The sequence below is a fragment of the Bidens hawaiensis genome, unplaced genomic scaffold (genome assembly GCF_021521415.1).
Source record: "Bidens hawaiensis isolate Kalapana, Puna unplaced genomic scaffold, B.hawaiensis_p1.1 tig00003649_1, whole genome shotgun sequence".
In the NCBI taxonomy this organism is placed as follows: domain Eukaryota; kingdom Viridiplantae; phylum Streptophyta; class Magnoliopsida; order Asterales; family Asteraceae; genus Bidens; species Bidens hawaiensis.
The window spans coordinates 60,703-84,785 of record NW_027491208.1 but is presented as its reverse complement, the minus strand read 5'-3'; the positions used below and the strand labels follow the sequence as shown (position 1 = coordinate 84,785).

General features: G+C 39.2%; 1 protein-coding gene across 1 annotated transcript; it reads right to left on the bottom strand.

Moving 5' to 3' along the window:
• Positions 1–22,168: 22,168 nt before the first annotated feature.
• LOC143623972 (uncharacterized) lies at positions 22,169–23,673 on the bottom strand. Its single transcript, XM_077094746.1, has 5 exons — positions 23,650–23,673; positions 22,869–23,546; positions 22,583–22,780; positions 22,377–22,517; positions 22,169–22,273 (listed from the first exon to the last, which is right to left on the bottom strand). Exons 1-5 carry the CDS (start codon positions 23,671–23,673, stop codon positions 22,169–22,171), a joined length of 1,146 nt encoding a protein of 381 aa, XP_076950861.1.
• Positions 23,674–24,083: the final 410 nt, after the last annotated feature.

The following is a 24,083-nucleotide window of genomic DNA, read 5'->3' as shown; positions in this document are numbered from 1 at the left end:
AGGGCATCATTACCCTCATCTTGGGTTTACGAGACGGCCCTTCGCCATTATTGGGCCGTGAGTTGAATTCATTGAAAGTGGAGCTTCTGGTGTGCCACCTTCGTTGATCGGAGTGGCATTGCATCCATTCGAGGATGGGGATCTTGGTTCTTCCTTTATCGGTCGGTTTGAGAGGAAAGAATAGGATGGGTGTGGATTTGGTAAGTATCCAGTTGGAAAGTATTGCGGTACCTCTGATGGTTGGTAAGTAGGGATCTCCGAGGGGTGGTACGTCAGTATTTCAGAGGGTTGATACATGGGTATGGTTGGTGGATGGTAACTTGAGTGCCTTGGTGGTTCGACTCTTTGTTTTGGTGGACTTTCGGGAACGTCTATCGGGTAGTGTCTACTTCCAGGGTAGTATACAGGTTTGGATAAGTCATGTTCCACATCTTGGTCAAAGTATGCTTCATAGTATCCATCACTCATGTTATCCTCAGGGTAGGGTTCGGCAATTCCAGCCTCTTTAGCTTTGCGTATAAAGTTCGCAATATGAGCCTTGAATGACATTTACATTTTAGGTGGTTTAGAATGCGGAGGGAAAGAAAAGGTTACCAGTCTATCTTATCCCTAAAACAAATAATCAATTATTTCCTATACTTGGATCGAAGCTTGGGTATTGTTTTATGATACCCAATTCGCTAAGATCGATGGCTCTGATAACAACACTTGTCACACCCCAAAACACGGCATAGGAGTATGACCCTTAATGTTGGCACCACAAGTGTAAATAAATCAGAGTTATGTTATAATAGAGAAAGTCTTATAAAACTTGTGGATTAAAGTTGTAATACTACAAAGGACGAGATTACAAAAGATTCCCGTTTAAGTTTCAAAAGATTACTTGTTTTAATTACAAACCACCTTTTAACATATTAAGTTTATACAAAATATCCGAGTCATCGGATGTAAAACTAGCACTTCGACATTCCAAGCGCTAATCTTGTTCACCTGCAAAATGTAATAAAATACGTCAGCAACGAATGCTGGTGAACACGCTGACACAAAAATATTTTCTTTTACTTTATTACCCCTCGAGACTACACCTCCCTCGGCCCAACGTGCCTTAGGAATAACAAAGTTAAATAACACATTTATAAATTCAAGTCTCTACTCTAGGTCACCTCAGCAAACACCACAGCGTTCGACTTAGTTCAGTACCTGTAAATATACACAAATATCTTACTTCTCGCGGGAAAGCGTCCTATGATCAGGGTGGTGCGATGTGCCCATCGCGTAGTACCAGCTATGAAAGGATCCAGACATACGTATACCACAGCCTGAGAGGCTAGGTTTATACTTTCATTTATAATGGTTTTAGGAACACATAGTTCCTTGTAAACAATTTTCATATAACATGTTTGACTCGTTTAAAATCAAGTTTATAAAAGTTTGGGGGCGTATTCACCTTATCTCTTTTGTATCGACTTCAACACCGTCCAAGGGTCTTTCCCTTGCCATCTCGCACCAATATTACGAGTATAACCATTTGTTAGTCGGATATACAATCCGGCTTAAGACCTTTAGTCTTATTTTATATCTCTACCTCGATGAACCTTTAGTTCATATATTTCTTTTACTTGAAAACCTTTAGTTTAAAAGTAAATTATAAACCTTTAGTTTATATAAAAACCCGACGTTTCTTCTTCTCTAAGAAACGTAATCTTTTCTTTATTATTTAAGAATAATCATTATTACTTAAATAATACTTCATAACAAAGAATATACATATATACTTACACACATATATACGTATTTACAATTTATTCTTTTCTTTGTTATGTTTATATTTCTTTTTATCGAGGTATCGAGTATAACCTCGACTTAAGGCCTAAGCCTACAATATAATATTATATTATATTATATTCATTTGTCGTTACACCTAACCTTGTTGGCGTTTAGAAACCCTAGGAACTCGAGCAGCACTCCAACGCCGCTTCTCTTTCTTGATCACTTTGATATACTTCCTTGGAAACCAATGATCACCAATCTTCGACAATTGTTGCCACGCCTTTCGAGAACAAACACCTTCTTGGTTGTATGAGGGTGGAGGGTGGCACGCACTTCGAGGAAACGTCGACACAGAAATCGAGGATTGGGACATGTTTATCGAGGAATCAGAGCACGTTTTTTGAGATGGATCAAGGGTATGGTTTATATATTCTAGAGAGATGTTAGAGAGATGTAAGAGAGCTGTGTTTGGGATGTGAATGGCTTGAACCCGAAGCCTTCTATTTATAGGCCAATTTTGGAGCCCATCGCGATACGCGATGGCCTCCTGGCTAAGCCTATCGCGTATCGCGATGTAGGCTCAGCCAATCACCATGTAGACCTGCCACGTGGCGACACGTGGCAGGCGTTGTGCCGCGTGGCGACACGTGGCGGGCGTGTTGCCATGTGGGGACACGTGGCGGAATACGGTGCCACCGTGTGCCACGTGGCACACGTGTCACAATGTGTCAGGCCACGTCATCGCGATACGCAATGACGTTGGTCAACAGTGATCGTGTATCGCTGTTGACACCTTCCAGAATGTTTGACCAAGCCCCATCGCGATACGCGATGGGCTTGTCCTTTTGTCCCGTCGCGTATCGCGAGAGGACAAGAAAACAGAATTTTCGTTTTAAACCCTAAGGTTTGGAAATTGGCAATTTTAGTCCCTTAACTTTGGAAAATTTATATTTTGAACTCGAAATTTTCTCGATGTTACACTTATTTGCTTTGTATGCTTCCGCATTCGGAGAGGTCCAACATAATCTCAGTCTAGTATGATCATACGCCAGTCGTTAGCCTTTGTGCTTCTCGACATCTCAGTTATACTTGCTCATTTGGTTATTTTGTTATTCTCATATGACTTGTTGCAGCTATGTATTTTATTATATATACTATATGTACAACTAAACTGGTGTGTTGCTCACTCAACATGTGTTGTTGACAAAATTCTATTTTATACGCATATGCTGGTTATCTTAAAAATTTTATGCAGGTTGGTGAAGATTTAGTGAAGAATTTAAATTAGGAAAGATAAAATCAAGAATTTATTTGTAATTGTTGTTTGTTTAATAATTTGTATTTTGTACTTGAACTATTTGTATTATTAAATCGAATTAAATAGATATTGTCATTTAAATAATGTTGCATGATAGTAACCTTGAGAGCTGTGACAATCAGTTTGCGCCCCGGCATTTCTGCCGTAGGTTGGGGTGTGACAACCAGGGAGAGTAAAATTCCTAATCGTGGTAATCGATTACTTTACCAAGTGGGTAGAAGCGAAACCAGTGGCAACGATAAATGCGGCCAGTGTTAAAAAATTTATTTGGGAATTTATCGTATGCCGTTTTGGGCTGCCCATGAATCTGGTTAGCGATAATGGAACACAGTTCGCAGATCGCCACATCAGAGAATGGATAAAAGAGTTGAATATTACCCAAACATTCACCTCTGTCGCTCACCCACAGGGGAACGGAGAAGTGGAACGCGCCAATCAAACCATTGTTGCCAGTATTAAAAGAAGGTTGGCAACTCACAGATCGGGTTGGGTCGATTAATTAGCCCATGTCCTTTGGGCTATACGAACCCACATAAATACAAGCAACCCCGAAACGCCGTTCAACCTAACTTATGGAACCGAAGCAATGATTCCAGCAGAAGTTGGCGTACCATCGCCAAGGGTCGCACGCCCGATTGATAATGAAGCGGAAAAGCGCTTGGACTTGATGCTCCTAGAAGAACGCAGAGAGTTGGCTGCAATGCGTGAACAAAATTACAAGCGCCAATTACAAAAGTATTGTGATGCTAAAGTAAAGATTTGTGAATTTAATGCTGGAGATTACGTCCTTCGCAACAACGAGGCATCAAAAGCGCAAGCGCAAGGGAAACTAGCGACAAATTGGGAAGGACCTTATCAGATCAAAGAAGTATTGGGAAAGGGTGCGTATGCGCTGATGCACCTTGATGGCTCACCGGTCCCAAGAGCATGGGGAGCGGCGCAGCTGCGAAGGTGTTACATGTAAATCGATTCCAAAATTGTAAAAACAGGCCAAGGGTCAAATAAATTGAATGGAAACGATACTCCACATTTCACAATATGGAAAGAAACAAAAAGTTCATTTCATACATATGCAAGATATTTACAAACGGATACCAACACCCGCAAAGAAAATTACAATACTAACTATACAAATCAGCGGGAAAAGTTAATCAACATCATCTATACTCTTTCCCGCCTGACTAAGCACCGTGGCAACATCTCCATCGTCACCGCCGGGTCGGGTAGATGGATCAGCTTGCTCGGGCTCCAGCAGTTGTCTCAACAACTGCACGCCATTTTCTTCTTTGGCGTATTGGGCAACAACAGAAAGGATGGGAAACGTAAGAGCATCATACTCCGCCTCAGCGGCCTTGTATTCCGCTTCCACATCAATGCCTTAAAGAACATAAGCTTTAGGAGGAAGAGCATCGCGCAGGTGCGTCACAGCCTCTCGAAACCCAGTCTTGTGCCCAAGTTGCTGAGCAGCCGTAACAAAGGTCCCAACGCACTTCGTTAAATCATCACCGGTGATGATGCGTTGAGCAACCTACAAAGAATTTTTTGATGTTAGTATATAAAATAAAAAAAAGAGAAGAAAGAGAAATGTATAATTAACTTGCGAATGGCATGCTTTAGCAGCCAGACAGCAGTGACACGCTCGGCAGACAAAGACTCGATAGTCTTCTCATGAAAAGCCAGCGTATCAGCTAGCTTGCTGGTATCCGCCTTCCTCAATTCAGATTCCGCCTCTAACTCTTCAATACTTTTGCGCAACGCAGCGTTCTCATCCTCGAGTTTAGCGGAAGCCTCCTTGGCAGAAAGAGCACGGCTACGTGCATCAGCAAGTTCAACATTGTATTTCTTGCATGCAGCCTAAAACTCTTTATAGCGCGTAGCACGCTCACGGACAGATTCCGCTAAATCCGCCTCAACCTTTGCCAACTTCTCCTCAACAACAGTTAGAGCCTGGCGGTGCTCTGCTTCTTCCCTACCCTCCTTCGAGGAGGCAGCCTCGGTATTCCTCACCGACTGCTCCATCTCAAACTTCTCCTCATGAAGGGCATGATTGTCGCGCACCAACTCAGCCAAACTAGAGATAGTCTGGACATGATAAAAAACGGCGTCGGAAGACAAGCTATTCTGAGGCTGGAATTTGCGAGTAACGCGCTCACCAGGAGGAATAACTTGTTCCAAAAATTCTATACAAGTAGCAGGGTCCTCAAAATTGGCACCACGGGTAACTTTCCACCGAGGTTGAAAAATTTGGTTCGCCTCGACGGAATCTCGAAGATCTATATCTACACTCAATAACTCGCCGTTCAATCTACCACCACTGCTACCAGGAAAGTCAAAAAATCTGCCATGTACCACCACCCCGACGCTAAAAGGAGGCGGTTACACAATCTCGTCGCCATCAAGAACGAAAGTTTTGTCTGGCGAGGATTGCTTAGACTTCATAAAATCAGCAAAAGAAACACCTGCCGATTCACTACTAGCGACCTTGGGCAATTCGTCCACAATTGCCTTCACTGGCCCGACCGACGTCGGTGACTGGGAATTAGATGGAAAGACAGATTCCGCTGATACAAACACCGTCGTCACAATGGTTTCGGCCTCAGACGGCCCAACCACACCCGTCATCATTGGCAAAGTCATCATCTGCATAGTGGGCATCGCCTCAGACAAGCTGCCCACACTTGGCATCATTGGCAAACTGGCAAAGACAGCTGCCATTGAAGAGGCGGCAACCGACACCGTAGGAGCGCTCGTCGACAAAGGAACCTTCGAGCATCCTGCAATATTGGATAACGTTAGTAAAGATATGGAAGATATACAAGTATAGTAAAATGTTATACCTGGCGACTTAACCGGACTACTGATCTTCACGAAGCCACCAAGGAGATGCTTCTTGAAGAGGCGGTGCGCCTCTTCTTCTTTTTCATCACCCACAGGTGAAGACGCCATATTGTGTGGAACAGTGAACGTCCCACCAGCGGAGCGCAAAAGAGGGAGATGAACTGGTAGATACGAAATTCGTATCCACAACAGTTCCAGGAGCAGAGGCTGCAGAAGGCACAAGATCTGTCGCCACCAAAATTGGAGTTGTGGCAATCGGACTTGTGCCCACGATAGACACAGCAGTCACAAGATGTGAGACTGAAGGCAAGGAGAAGCCAACAGAAACATTGTGACTGGCGGTTGGGGATGACACGACGCCACTGCCAGAACCAGGCGGCGCAAGCAATGTCGCCGACGAAGATACCGGAGGACATGATGAACTCGTCTTCATCATCATCCAGGGCGTTTACACTGGCTGCACCTCTCGGGGGCGTAGCCGCCTTCCAACCGATGGATTGTGCGCCCTTCTTAATGCACTTAGGAAGGCGCACAATATGAGGTCGTTTACCTGAAAAAATAAACAAAAACTGTAAGCGATATTGAAAACGGCGCAAAAAATAGGATAAATAAACTTACCCTCCTTTGAGTTACCGAAGCTGGGAGGTGGCAACGGTCGGGGAGGAAGTGACTGCCCCATAGGAAGAGGGAACACAAAGTTGGGGTGTTGGGCCTAATTTTGTGGTTTGATTTTAGTTTGTGTCAATTCTAGTTGTTTTGGGCTTGGGTTGTTAGTTAATATGTAAACCGAGAACACTTATGTGTTCTCGGTGGGCTTGGTGGTTGTTTGGGCAGGCCTATTTGGTTAGTGTCCCTATATATAGTGATGTTATGTATAGGGTTAAAGGTTGTTCATTCCAAGTCTTTGTAAGTGCGTAAGCACCCGACGTATTCATCAATATACGTGTGTTTTGAAGCAACATCGTGTTAATTTAGTTTATCTATTTGTGTTCTTGAATCACCGAGTATAGGTATTCCGCACCTATACTTGTTATATTGATATTATAATTGTAGTGATCCAGATTCGGGACTTACAATTGGTATCAGAGCCTTAGACCTTTTCAGGCTCGTTATTGTGATATCATCGATTTCAAGAATAGATTTTACGGTGGTCATAGTGTTTTCCGGGGAGGCAGTGTTCGGAGAAGAAGATTGGGCTATTTTTGGATAAAGATTGGATTTGATTTCGAAATTAAATCAAATCCCCCTTTATTTGATTTTGATGATGGATTGATGAGGATGACGACCCATGTTTTGATTTTGATAATAATGTTGTTTCTGATATTTCTTTAGAACTTCCTGTTTTGAATTCTGTTATTCCGACTGTTTGTGTGGGCTCTGTTTTAAAGAGCAAGGATTCTTGTGTGGTTGATTCGGTTGAGATTTTAAACTCTAATAATGTGGTTCCTCATAAAAATAAAATTTCAAAAATTTCAAAAACATCAGAAAAATATGTTGCACCAAAGTTTATTAAGGAGGGATGCTCTAATGACAAACAAGGTGACAAGTTTAAAAGGGTGAATACGAATTCTCACAAATCTAAGCAGACTGGTCCACACAACCAGTCCAGACAAGGAGCTGCCCAAAATGAGTCTTTTATAAAACGTCAAACATGTTTAACTGTGGCACTCCTGGTCATATTGCCAGAAATTTTCCACATCGTCCGTACATTCCCTACTATGAATTTATCAAAGGAATATACCATATATGCCTCGTAATGTGAACAAATCTGGCAGGTTTAGTCCTCATCAGACCAAACCTAACAGGTCTAAAAGAATGGTCAGAAAAGCTGTTTCAAATTCAAATGCTAGTATAAACACTAAGACTAAGTCCAAACAGGAGAAAAGGGCAGATTCATCACCTCCCACGACCAAATCACCGGAGGTTACGACAATCATTCGTACATATAATTCCAAATCACACAGACATAGATGGTAGCCTAAATCTCCGGCAAAAGACTCAACAAAATCTGTTTTTGATGATCAAAAGGATATGTTATGGCAATCCATAACAACTGTAGATGAGTCAGGGTCACCCGGTGTAAGTATGGACTGGGTACCAAAAACTAACTAGTCCCGCGCTTTGTGCAGGGACAACTATGGAGGAATATCATCAGACCTTGGTATGTTGATAGTGGCTGTTCCAGGAACATGACAGGAGACATTACCCAACTACACGACATTCAAACATTTAACGGTGGGTACGTGTCTTTTGCGGGAGGTGAAAAAGGAAAGATCACTCAGAAGGGTACTGTAAGTAACGGTGTTTTAAAGTTTGAAAACATTAATTTTGTTCCAGAATTGAAACATAGTCTTTTGAGTGTATCACAAATTTGTGACAAAGATTTTTCAAATCATTTTACTAAAAGGGAGTGCTTAATTCTGAAACCTAGTATAATGATACCTGAAGATTGGATTCGTGTTCGATCACAACGAAAATATAATGCTTATGTGATCGACATGAACAAAAATGTTCCTGATGAAATAACATGCTTGTTTTCAAAAGTGTTGGAACATAATGCGATGCTTTGGCATCGTCGGCTTGGTCATGCTAATACTAAACACTTGAATCGTCTTGCTAAAAAAATTTTAGTGCGTGGTTTACCAATTAAGGATTTTGTGACCGTTGAAAAATGTGTGGCTTGTGCTTTGGGCAAACATCATCGAAAATCTCACAAGCCAAAATTGATTAACACCAACTCATCTGTTTTTCAACTTCATATGGACCTTTTCGGGCCAGTTCATGTTCTGAGTTTGTCTCGTAGCTCTTATTGTCTTGTTATTACTGATGACTACTCACGTTTTACATGGGTATTTTCCTTGTCAAATAAGAGTGAAACTGCAGATCTCATCAAGAAGTTCATTATGCTCATGGAAAATCAACTGAATCTGAAGCTGAAGGGAATCCGTTGTGACAACGGAACAGAATTCAAGAATGCGACTCTGAATCATTTCTGCTCAGAAAAGGGGGTGCTTTGTCAGTACAGCGCCCCACGCACTCCTCAACAAAATGGTGTGGCTGAAAGAAGAAACCGAACCCTTATCGAAGCTGCTAGAACAATGTTGTGTGACTCCAAATTGCCACTGTTCTTTTGGGCAAAAGCTGTTAACACGGCATGTTATTTTCAGAATCGGGTAATAATCAACAAAGAGAGGATGAAAACTCCATATGAGATTGTTTACGGTCATCAACCCATGGCTGCTCATTTCAGAGCGTTTGGCTGTCCATGTACTTTACTAAATTTGGAAACCACTCCAAAGTTTGGGGCTGCAGCCGATGAGTGTTATTTTGTTGGGTATGCGGGAAATACGGGCTACAGGGTTTACAACAAGTCCACCAAACAGATTTTAGAGTCTTATGAGGTTCGTTGGTTGGAAGAAAATGAGACTGATGCTCGTGTCGGTCCGGATTGGTTATTCGATTACAATGAATTTTTCAAACCATTCAATGTGTTTCCAGTCATCAACTCCGAACCCCCATGTGATCCCTCGGTGGATGTTGCAAAAGAAATTCCACAAACTGTGTCTCATATTTCCCCTCTGATTGATGATGATGTTGCAGAATCGACTGATGCCTCACTTGCCACTGAAAGTCAGTCCAAAAATACTCCAGAACCAAACACCAGTGAAAGTGCGACCAATGTTGAGGGGGAGAGTACCATTCGTCAGATATTCGGGAGCACTTTGTTTCCCGATGACATTCCAAATGAATATGTTGCCGACACCTCATACTCTAACAGCATGGCAACATCTGGATGGAAAACCCTCTTGTTGATGATATCGAGAATTTGTCTAATCTGCAGCACACCAGTGATGTCTCTGAATAGTTAATTCCATCAAGAATTCAGAAAGATCATCTGATTGAAAATGTCATAGGTCCAGTTGAAGCGGGTGTTTCCACCAGAAGCCAAACTGGACACATAAACAGTTGTATGTTCTCGTGTTTCATCTCTCAAATTGAACCTAAAAATGTAGAAATGGCTCTTCAAGAACCAAGTTGGGTCGATGCGATGCATGAAGAGTTGAATCAGTTTGATTAGTTGAAGGTCTGGAGATTGGTTAAACTGCCAGAAGGAAAGAAATCTCTTGACACTAGATGGGTTTTCAGAAACAAGCAAGATGACACAGGGGTTATTGTACGTAATAAGGCTAGATTGGTAGTTCGAGGTTTTCGTTAGGTTGAGGGATTAGATTACAGTGAAGTCTATGCCCCAGTAGCTAGACTTGAAGCTATTAGAATCTTTCTGGCATATGCTTCGTTCATGGGTTTCACTGTGTATCAGATGGATGTCAAGACTGCGTTTCTGTATGGAGAAGTTAAAGAAGAAATTTATGTTGATCAACCACCTGGTTTTGTCAATTCCAAGAAACCAGATCACGTCTACAGACTAGACAAGGCCTTGTACGGGTTACATCAGGCTCCTCGAGCGTGGTATGCCACATTGACCAAGCACCTTCTTGATCATGGGTACAAGCGGGGAACCATAGATCAAACTTTGTTTCGGAAAACTGTCGGAAAAGATTTAATTCTCGTATAGATTTACGTTGATGACATCATCTTTGGATCCACCAGCACTGAGTTGTGTACAGAATTTGAGGGTGTAATGAAGAAGAGATTTGAAATGAGTTCATTGGATGAGATGACTACATTTCTGGGGTTACAAGTTCGTCAGAGTTCATAAGGGATTTTACTCCATCAAGGGAAATATGTTGAGGATATGCTAATAAAGTTCGAGCTTCAAGATTCAAAGAGTGCCAATACTCCCATGGCGGAAAGACCACTACTATCATCTGATCCTTATGGGAGTCCCGTAGATCAAACATACTACAGATCGATGATCGGGTCTCTGATGTATTTGACGGCAAGTCATCCTGACATCTTGTTTGCAGTCTGCCAGTGTGCTCGTTTCCAGGCTAATCCTAAATTCTCTCATTTAACTGCTGTTAAACATATTTTTAGATATCTGAAGGGACAACCGAAGTTAGGTCTTTGGTATCCCAAACAATCAGAATTTGATCTTTATGTTTTTGCTGACAACAATTATGGTGGAGATGACATTGACAGGAAATCCACGTCAGCCGGTTGCTAGTTTCTCGAAGACCGCCTTATCTCATGGCAGTGTAAGATACAACAAACAGAGTCTACCTCAACCGCCTAAGCAGAGTATGTTGCCGCATCCGCTTGCTGCTCTCAGGTTATCTGGATGCAAAATCAGTTGCTGGATTACGGTTTGGAATTTCCTGACACTCCTATTTTCTGTGATAATGATGCGGCCATTGCTATTGTGAAAAACCCTGTCCAACATTCTAAAACCAAGCACACCGATATCAAAATTCATTTTATTCGTGACTGTTTCGATCGGAAATTGATTCATCTTGAACAAGTCCACACCGATAACAACGTGGCGGACTTATTTACAAAACTGGTTGGAACAACAAAATCTAATGTGCTTGTGAGTTTTCTTAAAATGCTTCGTTTCGAGGATTGAGTCTTTTTGGGGATAAATTTGTACAGTTTAGTTTATTTTTTGCACAAATTTAGGAGGAGAAAAATCAAAAAGACAAAAATAGTGTGCGTGTGTTGTTTTTATTAAAAAAAATCAAAAAGAAAAAATAGTGTGCGTGTGTTGTTTTTATTAAAAATATTTTAATATAATTCATTTTCGCTTAAAATTATGTCGGTTGCTTAAGTCTGAAGGACATATACTCGTATATGGTTGGTCTGGTGTTCTACTTGTAGTTTCACAGGATAGCCATTTACCCAACGACTGAAAGCACTCGGGGCGATTATGATGTGTTTTTGTGTTCTGTGCTCTTTCACTTAAAATTATGTCGGCAACTTTGAGCTGGAAGGACATGCACATATATGCATGGTTGGTCCGGTTAACCACTTGTGATCATACAGGACAACCATTTACCTAAAATCTTGATAGTGACCGGGGTGACTGAATACTCAACACGCCTGTTTCTTTTGTAACTCCAATGGGAAATGATATTACTATTCAGTTAACAGCTTTTTAGAAGCATCAAAAAATAGTTTCAAATGAAAATTGATCCAACCTTTGGAAAATGATAGATAAATTGTTTTTGTGTGCCTAACGGGTGAAGTTATTAAGCTTAAAAGGCTCTAGAACAGTCATTGATATTGTATGGTAGCTTTCCATGATGCGTAAAAGTTGAAGTGATATAAACTAAAATTGCTGAACTTAATGTGGAGAATCATTTTGAAGACAGGTGCATGTCTCTAGGTACATCTCTCCGAATGATAGGCAGAAAAGCAATTACCCAGTCATACACGAGCCCGTTAGTGTCTCGATCACCAAAAATATTGTGCTATTATGTTTATCTATTAAATATATATATATATATATATATATATATATATATATATATATATATATATCAGCAAAAGAGTTATTTATGAGTTACTTATCTATTATTAAATTAATTTAAATAATGGCTTAAAGGGACAAACTAGAACTACAGAGATGGGGGCACACAAGTAAGTCCTGTCATGTCTTGAATGAAAGGTTTGTCAGTTTACTGCCACTAAATCCAACGTTCAACCTTAAAGCCTAAAATTTTGCGTTTATAAAATTTTTTGATCAAGCACTAGGGGGTTGGAATCAAATTGGGGTGATCTGGGAAAGCCAAATACGCTTTGAGAAGAGATAGGAGGCACCATATGTCCATAAGTGATGTCCATCTAAGCTTTATGCCGAACTGAACCCTAATCATATCACTGATGCAATGAAAATCATGCTAAGTATGTTATACATGCTATCAACCTGTATCTTATGTCATAATAACGCTGAACATGAATCCTTGTGACAGCCTCTTAAACGATATGATTCCATGTTCGGATCTTTTCATAAAAAAGGCGGCAGTTTTACTAAGAACTGAAATTTGATCCCGATTTTTTTAAAAATTCTAAAAAGGAGTTGCTTTTGTGGATAAATAATTATTTTATTTTATTTTGATCTTATTTTTTTATGTTGTTTCTCCCTGTCTAATACTATTATTTTACCTCGAAATTATTCTCCTCGAAACGTTTGTATAAATCATGTTTTCTTAAACTTGGGCTTTGAAAGTTTTGGACCTTTCCTATTGGGTCATGAACTTAGTTGGGCTGATTTTGGTTTTCGGCTTATTTTAAGCCCAGTAATGGTTTTCGGCTCGTCTGATCTGAGTATAAGTATTCAAGTTTTCTTTTCTCTTATTACTCTTTAAACCCCAAACCCCTCAATCTTCTCAGCCGAGATCATCTCACCAAGTCATCTTTGCCGAAATTGAATTCTCTCTCACTAATCACTTTTAAAGTGTTCGTTGTTGACTAGCAGGTACTGGACGAGATCAAACGAGTCTTATATGCTACTGAGGACAATCTTAGTGTTACCATGAACTCATTTCATGGGTGACCTTAATTCAAAATTGGATTTATGAGTTTTTAGGGTCTTGATGGGAATATTGGTTTTATTTAGAGTTTTCGGCTGATGTTTTTGAACAAGATGTTGCAGGTTTAATGGTGGTTAGTGTGGGGATCTCGTTGATTGAAGATGAACGCACGTTTCCCAATGAGGAAACCCAAGAGTTTTATGTCCACAGTTGTCAAAGAAGTTCTCGGTTGACTTTGGTTGACCGAGAACCCTTTATTTTGACAGAAAACAATGTTCTCGGTCAAGTCTTGACAGAAAACTCTTGTTTTCGGCTAAATACTGACCGAGAACCTTTGTTCTCGGCAAATTTTCATTAATCGCTACTGACCGAAAACCATGTAGTGACCGAGAACGCGCCTGTTGACCGAGATCTCCCCATTTAGGCCTAACCCTCACCGTTAAGGCCCAAACCTATTCCAGGCTGTGAACTTGGGCCGACAAGTACTTTCTTTTGGTTCCTATAGGAGATTTGGGGCCATATACTGATCTGGGCCCAAAAGAAAACTCTCATAAAAATTGTTATACACTACTAATCAAATCTAGTTGATATCTAACTTGATATGTTTGGTGCAGATATGGCTGATCAAAATCCGTTAAAGTTTGTAGATACTCATAATATAGCTGGTCACATGTATGATCCACCATTGGCTCACAAGGAGTTCAAGTCGATGATTGTTAGACTAAATACTTGCAGGATCTCTCATGCTCTTCGTGAGAATCCTGTCATTTGCAAGAAGATGGTAACTGATTTCTGGAAGAATGCAAAGATCAATTATCAAGGGGCAGATGGAGTTATTTCAGTCGACTCCAAAATACAGATGAAGTCGGTTATTGTTACTGAAGCTATTATCAGAGAGGTACTTTTGTTTGGGGATCAACCTGATTACCCAACAGAGTACTCTATAGTTGATGTTACTGAAGTTATTACAAGAATGGGGTATGAAGGCACTTATCCTCCGACAATCAAGAAGTTGTTTCACCCTTACTGGAGATACCTATTGCACACGTTCTTCACATGTATCTAGGGAAGAAAGGGAGGTTCAGATGAAATCAGTCACACCCAAATGTCTGCCGTTGCTGCTCTGATCATGGGCTGGAATTACAAATATTCAAAGTTTGTTTTCAATGAAATGATGAGCAATCTAAGGGCAAAGAAGAAGGAGATGTTCTTGATGTATCCGAGGTTTCTACAAATGATTTTTGATTTTCATTACACCGATTTGGTTAAATCTGTTGAGACTTTGGATATGAAGTCTATGGGACCCAATTCCGTTGGGTTAATGAAGCAGTCGAGAAAGAGAGCCTAAGTGGTTTATAGGGGATTGAAACCCCTAGTGAAATTCAGACGATTTGCTGAGACAGAAGCTGAGCTTGTTTTGGCTCAGGTTGCTGATGAACATGTGGTACCGGCTCAACCACGTGTTGCTACTTTCGAAATTTCTGATGATGAAAATGATGAAACTGAACACCCTCAGTCAGATACCTCTCCAAGTACTGAAAATTTGAGTGTTTTGGAAGCTGTGAAAGCTTTATTATAGTCAACAGCTCTGAAACCTCCTCAGTCTGTTGCTGAAGTCAACGAAGAAGACATAGCTGAAGATCCAACTGCAGACTTAGGCCCTCGAAAACGTAGAAAGAAAGATCTAAGGCCTGGAGTGCTGATATATGAATCTGAAACAACCACAACACCAACAACAAATGAAACAACCAACCTAGTTCAACATTCCACTAAACATGAGACACCTGCTCCAGAAACACAAGCTGAACAAGATATACCTGCTAATGAGCCATCATTCCATGATTTGTTGACTAGTGATTTCGGTGATGATTTTGACTTTGATTTTGAGGCAGAAATTCCTCACACCGACACTACAGATATTCCCTCCGGCTCATCTGGCCCAGATACTCAGGGTTAGTCAAGCACCAGTATGTCTGATAAAGTTGCCCAGATTCTGGCAATGCAGGAAACCTATCTTCAGAATAAAGGTAAAGGTGTGATCCTTGAAGATGCTCCTGTTGATGTTCATGCATTACAACGTCAGGTTTTTGAACTCGAACAAGATTCGGTAGTGAAGGATGTTCGTATTCAGGAGTTGGAGGCGGGTAATTCTGATAAAGACTCCAAGATTAAAGAATTACAGTCTAATATGGGAGAATTAACTGCACTATATCTTGACCTCCAACAAAAGCTCTTTCAAAAGTTTGGAGATGAATTTAAAGGCAGTGATTATGTAACATCTAAAGTACCCAATGTGAGTCAAGGTGCTAGTTCTACTGCTCGTCCTGTTGAAAATATTGATGACTCAGAATCTCTTCAACAATATCTAGATGCTCCTCATGTCTCCAAAGAGAAATCTGATAGAATTAAGAAGAATCTTCTTGAAAAGGGAAAGAAAAAGCTGCTGGTAATGAAAAACTCAAATAAGAATGTGGAATCGTCGGATCATCCAGACAGGTTTGTTATTGAATTTCAAAAGGGCTTTAATAGTAAATATGGTGATCGACCGGGAGCTCTATCATGGGGCTTTGATGCGGATAAAAATATGTGGTGGTTAAAAATAAAGTCAGGGGTCACCGAATACTATAAGAAGATGAAAGATTTTGGCTCCTGGACGAAAGTGGATTTAAGTGATTTAATCAATTATCCATTCACTAATCCAACTAATGATAAAAGAGGTACTGAGTTCTGGAATTTCATGAAATGAGAGGTTGATCGAGGCTTCCCGAATATGAAGACTGCTGAATCCTTCTTAAAGAAAGCCAAAGGGGTTCAAGATCCTAGGAATGGAAAAACTATGGTTAACGTCATGTGGCCTGCAACAAACAAAGCCACTCACATTCCTGTCCCTGACCAGATTCCAGATGGCACCTTGGATAATATGAAATTTTGGATATATGATAGCGTGTCTGCCACTGTCATTATTAAGCTAGAGAAGGGAAAGGGTCAGTACCGATTTGTTGAACCAAGAGACCTATTAAAGCTGGGAGAAAGAGACATCCACACCCTTAGTACTTTTCATATAGTTGCTGATCCAATTTTTGAAACGGCTGCTAAAGAATTCACAAGTATGGTAGCCACTATCATTCGTTGCAAGTTTTGGGCAGGTGCTTTGAAAGATGCTGATGCTGACTACATGGAGCAAGATTAAAGACCAAGCTACAAACCAAGGGGGAGATTGTTGGGCCTAGTTTTGTGGTTTGAGCTTAGTTTGTGTCAATTCTAGTTGTTTTGGGCTTGGGTTGTTAGTTAATATGTAAACCGAGGACACTTATGTGTTCTCGGTGGGCTTGGTGGTTGTTTGGGCCGGCCTATTTGGTTAGTGTCCCTATATATATTGATGTTATGTATAGGGTTAAAGGTTGTTCATTCCAAGTCTTTGTAAGTGCTTAAGCACCCGACGTATTCATCAATATACGTGTGTTTTGAAGCAACATCGTGTTAATTTACTTTATCTATTTGTGTTCTTGAATCACCGAGTATAGGTATTCCGCACCTATACTTGTTATATTGATATCATAATTGTAGTGATCCAGATTCGGGACTTACATGGGGGGCAGTCCTCATAAGGATTGTCTCCTCACGGGGACCTAACTCCCTTCGGTGCAACATCTTGGCGCCCTCTGGCGCTGGTTGAAGGAGGAGCATGGGATCCTTCACCTCTGAAAAAGAGCAAAATGTCAGGTTACCAAAGCAAGTAAACAGAAATACAAAACAAACAAGTAGAGTACTAACCCTGACCACCATTATGGATAACCGGCACCTTTGTCGCATCGTCCCAAATACGACTCATGCCAAATAGCACCAGCTCGTGATTTGAGTAATGACGGAGTGGGGAGAGGCTGACATTTAAAGTATTGAACCAATCTGCCCCAGAATAGGGGACTGGTTTAGGCTCAGGAAGCTCCTTCACATCCGCAAAATGCATAACATCTGGGACCACACACGCAGTAACGTAGAAGAAAAGGCTCTTCCACTCGTGCAAACTCTTCGGCGCTTCAAAAGCAATGGCCTTGGCACCAGGACGGGTAAATAAATTATACCAACCCTGGGACAAGCGCCACTGATAGAAGGCCGATAACTTGTCAGTCATAGGCGTAATGCCAAGGCAATGAAAAATATACTCAAAATGGCGAAGGCGAGCCATTCTGAGTGGATGTATTTGGCTGGGGTGCAGCACAAATGCATCCAAAACACCCAGCAGAAATCGGGTGATGGGCAAACGAAAGTTACCCAAAAAGAAATACTCCCTGTACACGGCAATCTTGCCGTTAGGAGCCTGGCGAGCCATCTGACCCAAGGAAGGCAACTCAGGCTCGAACTCAGAGCCAAGTTTATAAACCTTGATTATGTTGTTGAAGTCCTCGGAAGACATACGACAACCGACGAGCTCCATAGTGTTATTCTTCTTTACTTTGATGGGTTGAGACGATTCAGCCATAAAACGGAAGAAAACTATAGAAGAAAGGAGGGTAAAATAAGGAAACTCTGGTGAAAAATGAAATCTCAAAAGAGGCTAACTACTCTTTTATACCCATCGCAATTAATGAAGGAGAGGGGTACAGAAGGGATGAAAGCCACGTGATCCAATCAAAAAGTAACACGTCAACAAAGTAACAGACAAATGTGTTACAGCTGGGCGCGTCACCGGGATTCTCGCCCACACGCCTGACACAGGCGAAAAAGCTGCATCAAGAAGGACAACCGTCGTCAAACCGTCACGTCGAACGGTCGTTTCACTGACATTCATTTAATTCACCCATCCTCACAAAAACACATCATCATTGGAGAGGGAAAGTGATAAGGCACAAAGGGGTGGTTTTCGATAACCACCCGCCAAAATAGGCTCCGCCAGGGGATGGTTTTTAATAACCACCCGCCAATACATGGTCCGCCAAGGGATGGTTTTCAATAACCACCCGCCAACATAGGCTCCGCCAAGGGATGGTTTTCAATAACCACCCGCCAACAAAGGCTCCGCCAGGGGATAATTTCAATAACCACCCGCCCAAATAGGCTCCGCCAGGGGATGGTTTTCAATAACCACCCGCCAACATAGGCTCCGCCAGGGGATGGTTTTCGATAACCACCCACCTAAATAGGCTCCGCCAGGGGATGCTTTTCGATAACCACCCGCCAACACAGGCTCCGCCAAGGGATGGTTTTCAATAACCACCCGCCAACACAGGCTCCGCCAAGGGATGGTTTGCAATAACAACCCGCCTAAATAGGCTCCGCCAAGGGATGGTTTCAATAACCACCCGCCCAAATAGGCTCTGCCAGGGGATGGTTTTCGATAACCACCCGCCAAAATAGGCTTCGCCAGGGGATGGTTTTCAATAACCACCCGCCAAAATAGGCTCCGCCAGGGGATGGTTTTCGATAACCACCCACCAGATTAGGCTCCGCCAGTGGATGGTTTTCAATAACCATCTGCCAAGACTGACAGTGCCAAACAATAGGGGCCAAGCAAAAACAAACAGCTAGTAAATACATTAGCAAACAAAAGCCCATGATAAGTCCATACTCCCCCTTTATTCAAAAAGGGCAACTACGGACTAGGGGGACTTGTAGAGGTAGGGTACTAAACCCACCAGCCAGTAAATACAACACCCCACGAGGAGATAAAATAATGCGCTGGGCGGAACACTTGGCGCCCTAGAACGTAGCTTAGCATAAGCGGACAGACTGTCCACCAAGCAGGTTACATGGCACCAAGGTCATAGCCTAATATAATAAACATTCACTGACACCTGGGGAATTGTAGCGCAAAGATTTCCATCAGCATGGGACAAAAAGAAAGAATTAACATAGGAACACCGCCTAACCAACGGGGATTGGACAACGCATAAAGGACGGTACAAAATAGCACAAACACGTCCAGTCTAAAGGCCATGATGTCCACCAACTTCCACCAACCTCCACGATTACACGGGTGAAGAATATAATTGGTGGAAAGCCTGACAAAGTAGTTGGTCATACTCTCTCTCTCTCTTCCAGCTATAAATATCAATGCATCTCTAGACGGTAAAACATTCACAATCGAATATTACAACTTTCTCAATACATACTATTTGTACGATCAAGTACTAATTATCACGCCGGAGGGTGGTTACGAGAGAATCCCTCATTCCTCGTGACGAGCTCACGATGTTCTGTTTTGCAGGGTATACTCATCTACGCCAAGAAGGTTTTATAACCCATCGTGGGGAATACTCATCATTACCCTCGGACTAACTTGTTAGAACTTGAGGGGAAGATTTGTGTTTCTTCATTATCATATTGACAACATGCTATTATTTATTTACTTTTTTGTTTAAATTTTAAGCCTTTAGATTAGTGGCTTGGTTTGATTCGATTTCAAACTAATCATACCATGGTTCCGAAGATCTTTCAATCTTTGATGCATAGTCTTGGTTTAAACATAACAAGCTAATAGAAAAAGCTTTGTTTAACAAGTAAGCCCGAACCAAATACAGATGTATGGTAATCATCTTTATTGATTTGAATACGAGTTTTATGATCTGAATTGGGTTAAGGTTGGCGGTATATTTCGGTTGGGTACGGAAAGTGCAATAAAAAAACCTATTAAATGGATTTTAATATTTAGACAGAAACCAAGAAAATGATGTGTTTAGTATACATGTCAACGTCATGAAAATCGATGATTAAAACGAAAATATTAAAAAAAAAATTCATAATATCTTTACCCTATACCGCTTTATTATCTACCTACATTCTAATAAAGTAAATTAACTATAGACACATATCAGTTTTTGATTAATCCTTACAATCTGTTCTCCCCAAAACTAATATATTTTATAGATAAATAATTATTCACTTTCATTTTTATTTTATTTATATTAAATCTATAACATGATTAAATTATTCAATTTTTTTAAACTCTATTTATATTATCTCTATACATTTTTATAAAGTTACATATTTACATATTATATTACTATATATTGTTAGAGTGTATTTTACAACATACTTGGTGAAATTTAAAAATCAACAACAATTCATGTTTGTTAAATATGAAAATAATATAATTTTAAATGTTATTATTAACATATTATACTATGTATATTGTTGAAGACCGTAAAAAAAACTCTAATATGCTTTCAATTTAAGAATTAATTTTTTTAATCAATTATAAATAGATGATTAAAAGTTGATCCATTTTTTAAAAATAAATCCATTTATCTATTGATTTTTTTTGTACATTTTCATATAAATTTATAAATTATAAATATAGGATTTAAATCTACGATTTATTTTTCAGTTAATTTAGTAAACTATACATATGTGTGTTAAATTGTAAGGATAATAATTACTTTAAAATATAATAAAGTTTATCATATTTAGTTACTTGTTTTTTATCAAAGATTGTTTCGGGTTTTTTATGGAACTTAAATTTGATTGTTACGGGTTAAAAGTTGGTAAATATATCGTTTGGTACAAATTAACTACGTTTGGCTCAAATTTGTTACGGGTGAAAAAACGGTAATTTGAATATTTTTAAAAATATGAGAATGAAAATAGATTTATCGTAAAACTTGTTACGTGTTCAAAGTTTTAACTTGAAATATATGATACTAAGAATAAATTTTCAATAGATGAATTGTTCTTGGGTATGTTTTTGCACGTGCATTAGTTTTTTTTATTAAGTTTATTTGTTTGAAAAAAATTATTTTATGATATATATAAATCAATTTATGTATAATGATACAAACATAGATGTAATACACTTGTCTATATATATTATGTATTGCTTTATTTGTAACTTAGTTATCTAGATCATCCCGTGTGTTACACGGGCTTTAAAGCTATTTATAATCCAACAATACAATTCAATTATTTTAATTTAAATATGTTTTTTTATCATGCTAAAGAAAGTATATAAGTTATTTTAGATACTTATAACATAATACTATTATATATTACTCCGTATTATAAAAGCATTGAAATTTGAAATTAAATAATTAAATATTATTATAAAAAATTAGAGCTTACAAAAGGAAGACAACATTTTTATTAGCTTATAATATTCAATATGACATGAACAACTAAAAAATTGTTCATAGAGAAATCTACAAGAAAACCCAAGAGACTCTAACCCACAATTTATTATCTAAGAAAATTAACAACGATAGTCATGCAAAGTATTGATTTTGTTATTTATTTTCTAAACTTGTATCTTTTAATTAAGTTTGGTATAGTTTAGCTATCTAAGATATTAAATTGTGAATAATATGCTTTGTCCATATATATTAATTTTTATTTTTATCTTGTACATTAGATATATAACAACTATAAAAGTTAAATAACACATGATAGCAATATAAACAAAAGCAAACTCATATTAAAAGAAGAGTTACTAAATTTAGTAAGAAAAGTAGATTACTACTTTATTTTATTTAGATTCAAATATAAATGTTCATCTTGTAAATTTTATGTTATACTGTGATTTATATATTAATAAAGTGTTATAAAATATAAACGTTATATTAACTGTTATAGACTGGAATAAATAGTTGAACAAAAACTTATTTTCAATTCAAAAAGAAATAAAAGTTCTCAAATCAAGTAAAAAATGTTAAATAATGAACAGAAAAGCCATGTTTATTTTATTGACAACAAGCTGAATCATTAATTATATACAAAATTTGACACCATTATTATATATGTATAACTATGTATGTATGTACACACCCTACAATATTCCAACACATACGTACGAGTTCATGCAAAACTGAACTACGTTAGATTATATCCAAGACTGGATTGAGTAGTTGCACCTAAATGAATTCAAGCCACTTACATGTGCAAATATGTCCGATGAATCCAACTTATCTTCTTCTTTAACCATCACCTGATGTCCATCAAACATGCAAAAAGTTAAAACATGAACTTAACCTAATTAATTAATAGTATTAAAATGGTACAAAAGTACTAGTTGTCTTATTTATTCTTACGTGCATAGATTTTACATCTTCATCGGTGTCTTCTTCATGGGTGTTACATATGTTTCTTTGGTGTTCTCCGAATTCATCGTTCTTTGCAAACCTTCCTCGCACTCGAGGCCTGCTGTCTGCTAGGGTTTTTCGGCAAGCATACTGTAAGAAATATGGTGATTAATTAGAAGATTGTAAATAAGTGAAAAGTGAATAGATTTTTTTACCTTGATCTTCTTGCTAAAGTTTCTCTCGTTTCTTTTCTTCATGTATCGATGGATCTTCTCTTTTCGTTCTTCACTCGTTAGTTTGTTCGCCACTCGGAAGCTTTCTGATTCCAAACCTGTGATTTCTGGAGGTGCTAATGGATTATTACAACTTCCAACTCCATTATTAATAAGATGTTGGCTTTCACTACTAAGTGCCTGTAATTCAACAACAAAAGATAGTTAATAGGCCACCAGCACAAGACTGTTGTTACTTAGCAGGGTATTGATGGGTCCGGTAACTAACCTGGAGTTCGTTAGAGTTGTAAGGGTGTGGAAGGGGATCGGGGAAGAAGATGGCACCATTATCGCCATGGAAATCTAATTCGTGCGCTTGAATTTTATTCGCGAACGACAAATTCCCATTAAGAATTCCAGAACTTTCTATTGGTAACATGGAATTTGAGTTTCTTGATGGGAGGTAGGGATAATCAAGGAAACAGTGGTTAGGGGATGAACTAGGGTTGTTCAAGTGCATGTACTTGGAAGGTGGCATGGACATGCACTCATTTTCAATCATGGCTCCCATCATCGACACGATATCATTTTGGTCATTAGGGTATGGCATAATAGGTCCCTCGGTAGCGAATTGAATCTGGTTTTGTAGTAGAGAGAGATCAAATTGATCTTGTTGACTAAAAGGATATTCTTGGAGGTTTGAGAAATCTTGAGTGACAGAAATATCATTTTCTATATTGTTTCCTTCAAACATGGTGGCGTAGCGGCCGTTGCTGTCGTCATTGGTGGTGGTAGAGTATTTGATCATATTATCGGGTGGGAAAGAGATGTTGTTGACATAGGATGATTGTTCTTCATAACAACAATTTGAAGCAGAAGCAACATCAGAGTTTTGTATGGTTTCTTGGAATAAATCTGATTCACAAAACTCCAAGATTTGAGCACTTAGAGGGCTAGACACTTGTTCCTACAATATCACAAAAACAAAAACAATTGGAATTAAATTCATAAACATATAAGTATATATTACAACTATCATAAACATGTAACGTTTTATATATTTTTTTTACAAAATTAGTACCATAACTCTTCATGTTTTGAATCTATATATTTCCATACATGTGTGAATATCAGTTATTATCATGGATCGACTTTAATATCATAACTTATAGACCTAACATGGTAACGTCACCGTCGATGGTGACAGAGATATGGGTCCGAAAAAAACGATATTTTGATTACTGCAAAGATCGAAAACGACATGTTTTTAATTTGTTTGGTAAAATGATTGAATTTAGGCACGGGGGAGATGTTCTTTTTGTAGACGTCGACGCACCACTAATCGACAAATCATGAATATCGAAGCCGAATATATGAATCTTCATTGATCATCTTACTTTCAAGACTAGTAACATGCTAGGAAAACAAATTATGTACCATAGGAGGTTGGTCAGGTGGATGTACGACGTCGTGCAACATTCTTCTCGTTTAAACGTGATAAAAT

Bases quoted from the DNA above. Each gene is read 5' to 3' on its own strand.
- LOC143623972 (XM_077094746.1), bottom strand. From the start codon at position 23,673: ATGAAGAGTTATGGTACTAATTTT. The intron at 22,781-22,868 runs GTTAGTTACCGG...GTTGAATTACAG, and splicing joins ACAACTCTAACGAACTCCAG to GCACTTAGTAGTGAAAGCCA. The intron at 22,274-22,376 runs GTAAGAATAAAT...GATGGACATCAG, and splicing joins AAGATGTAAAATCTATGCAC to GTGATGGTTAAAGAAGAAGA.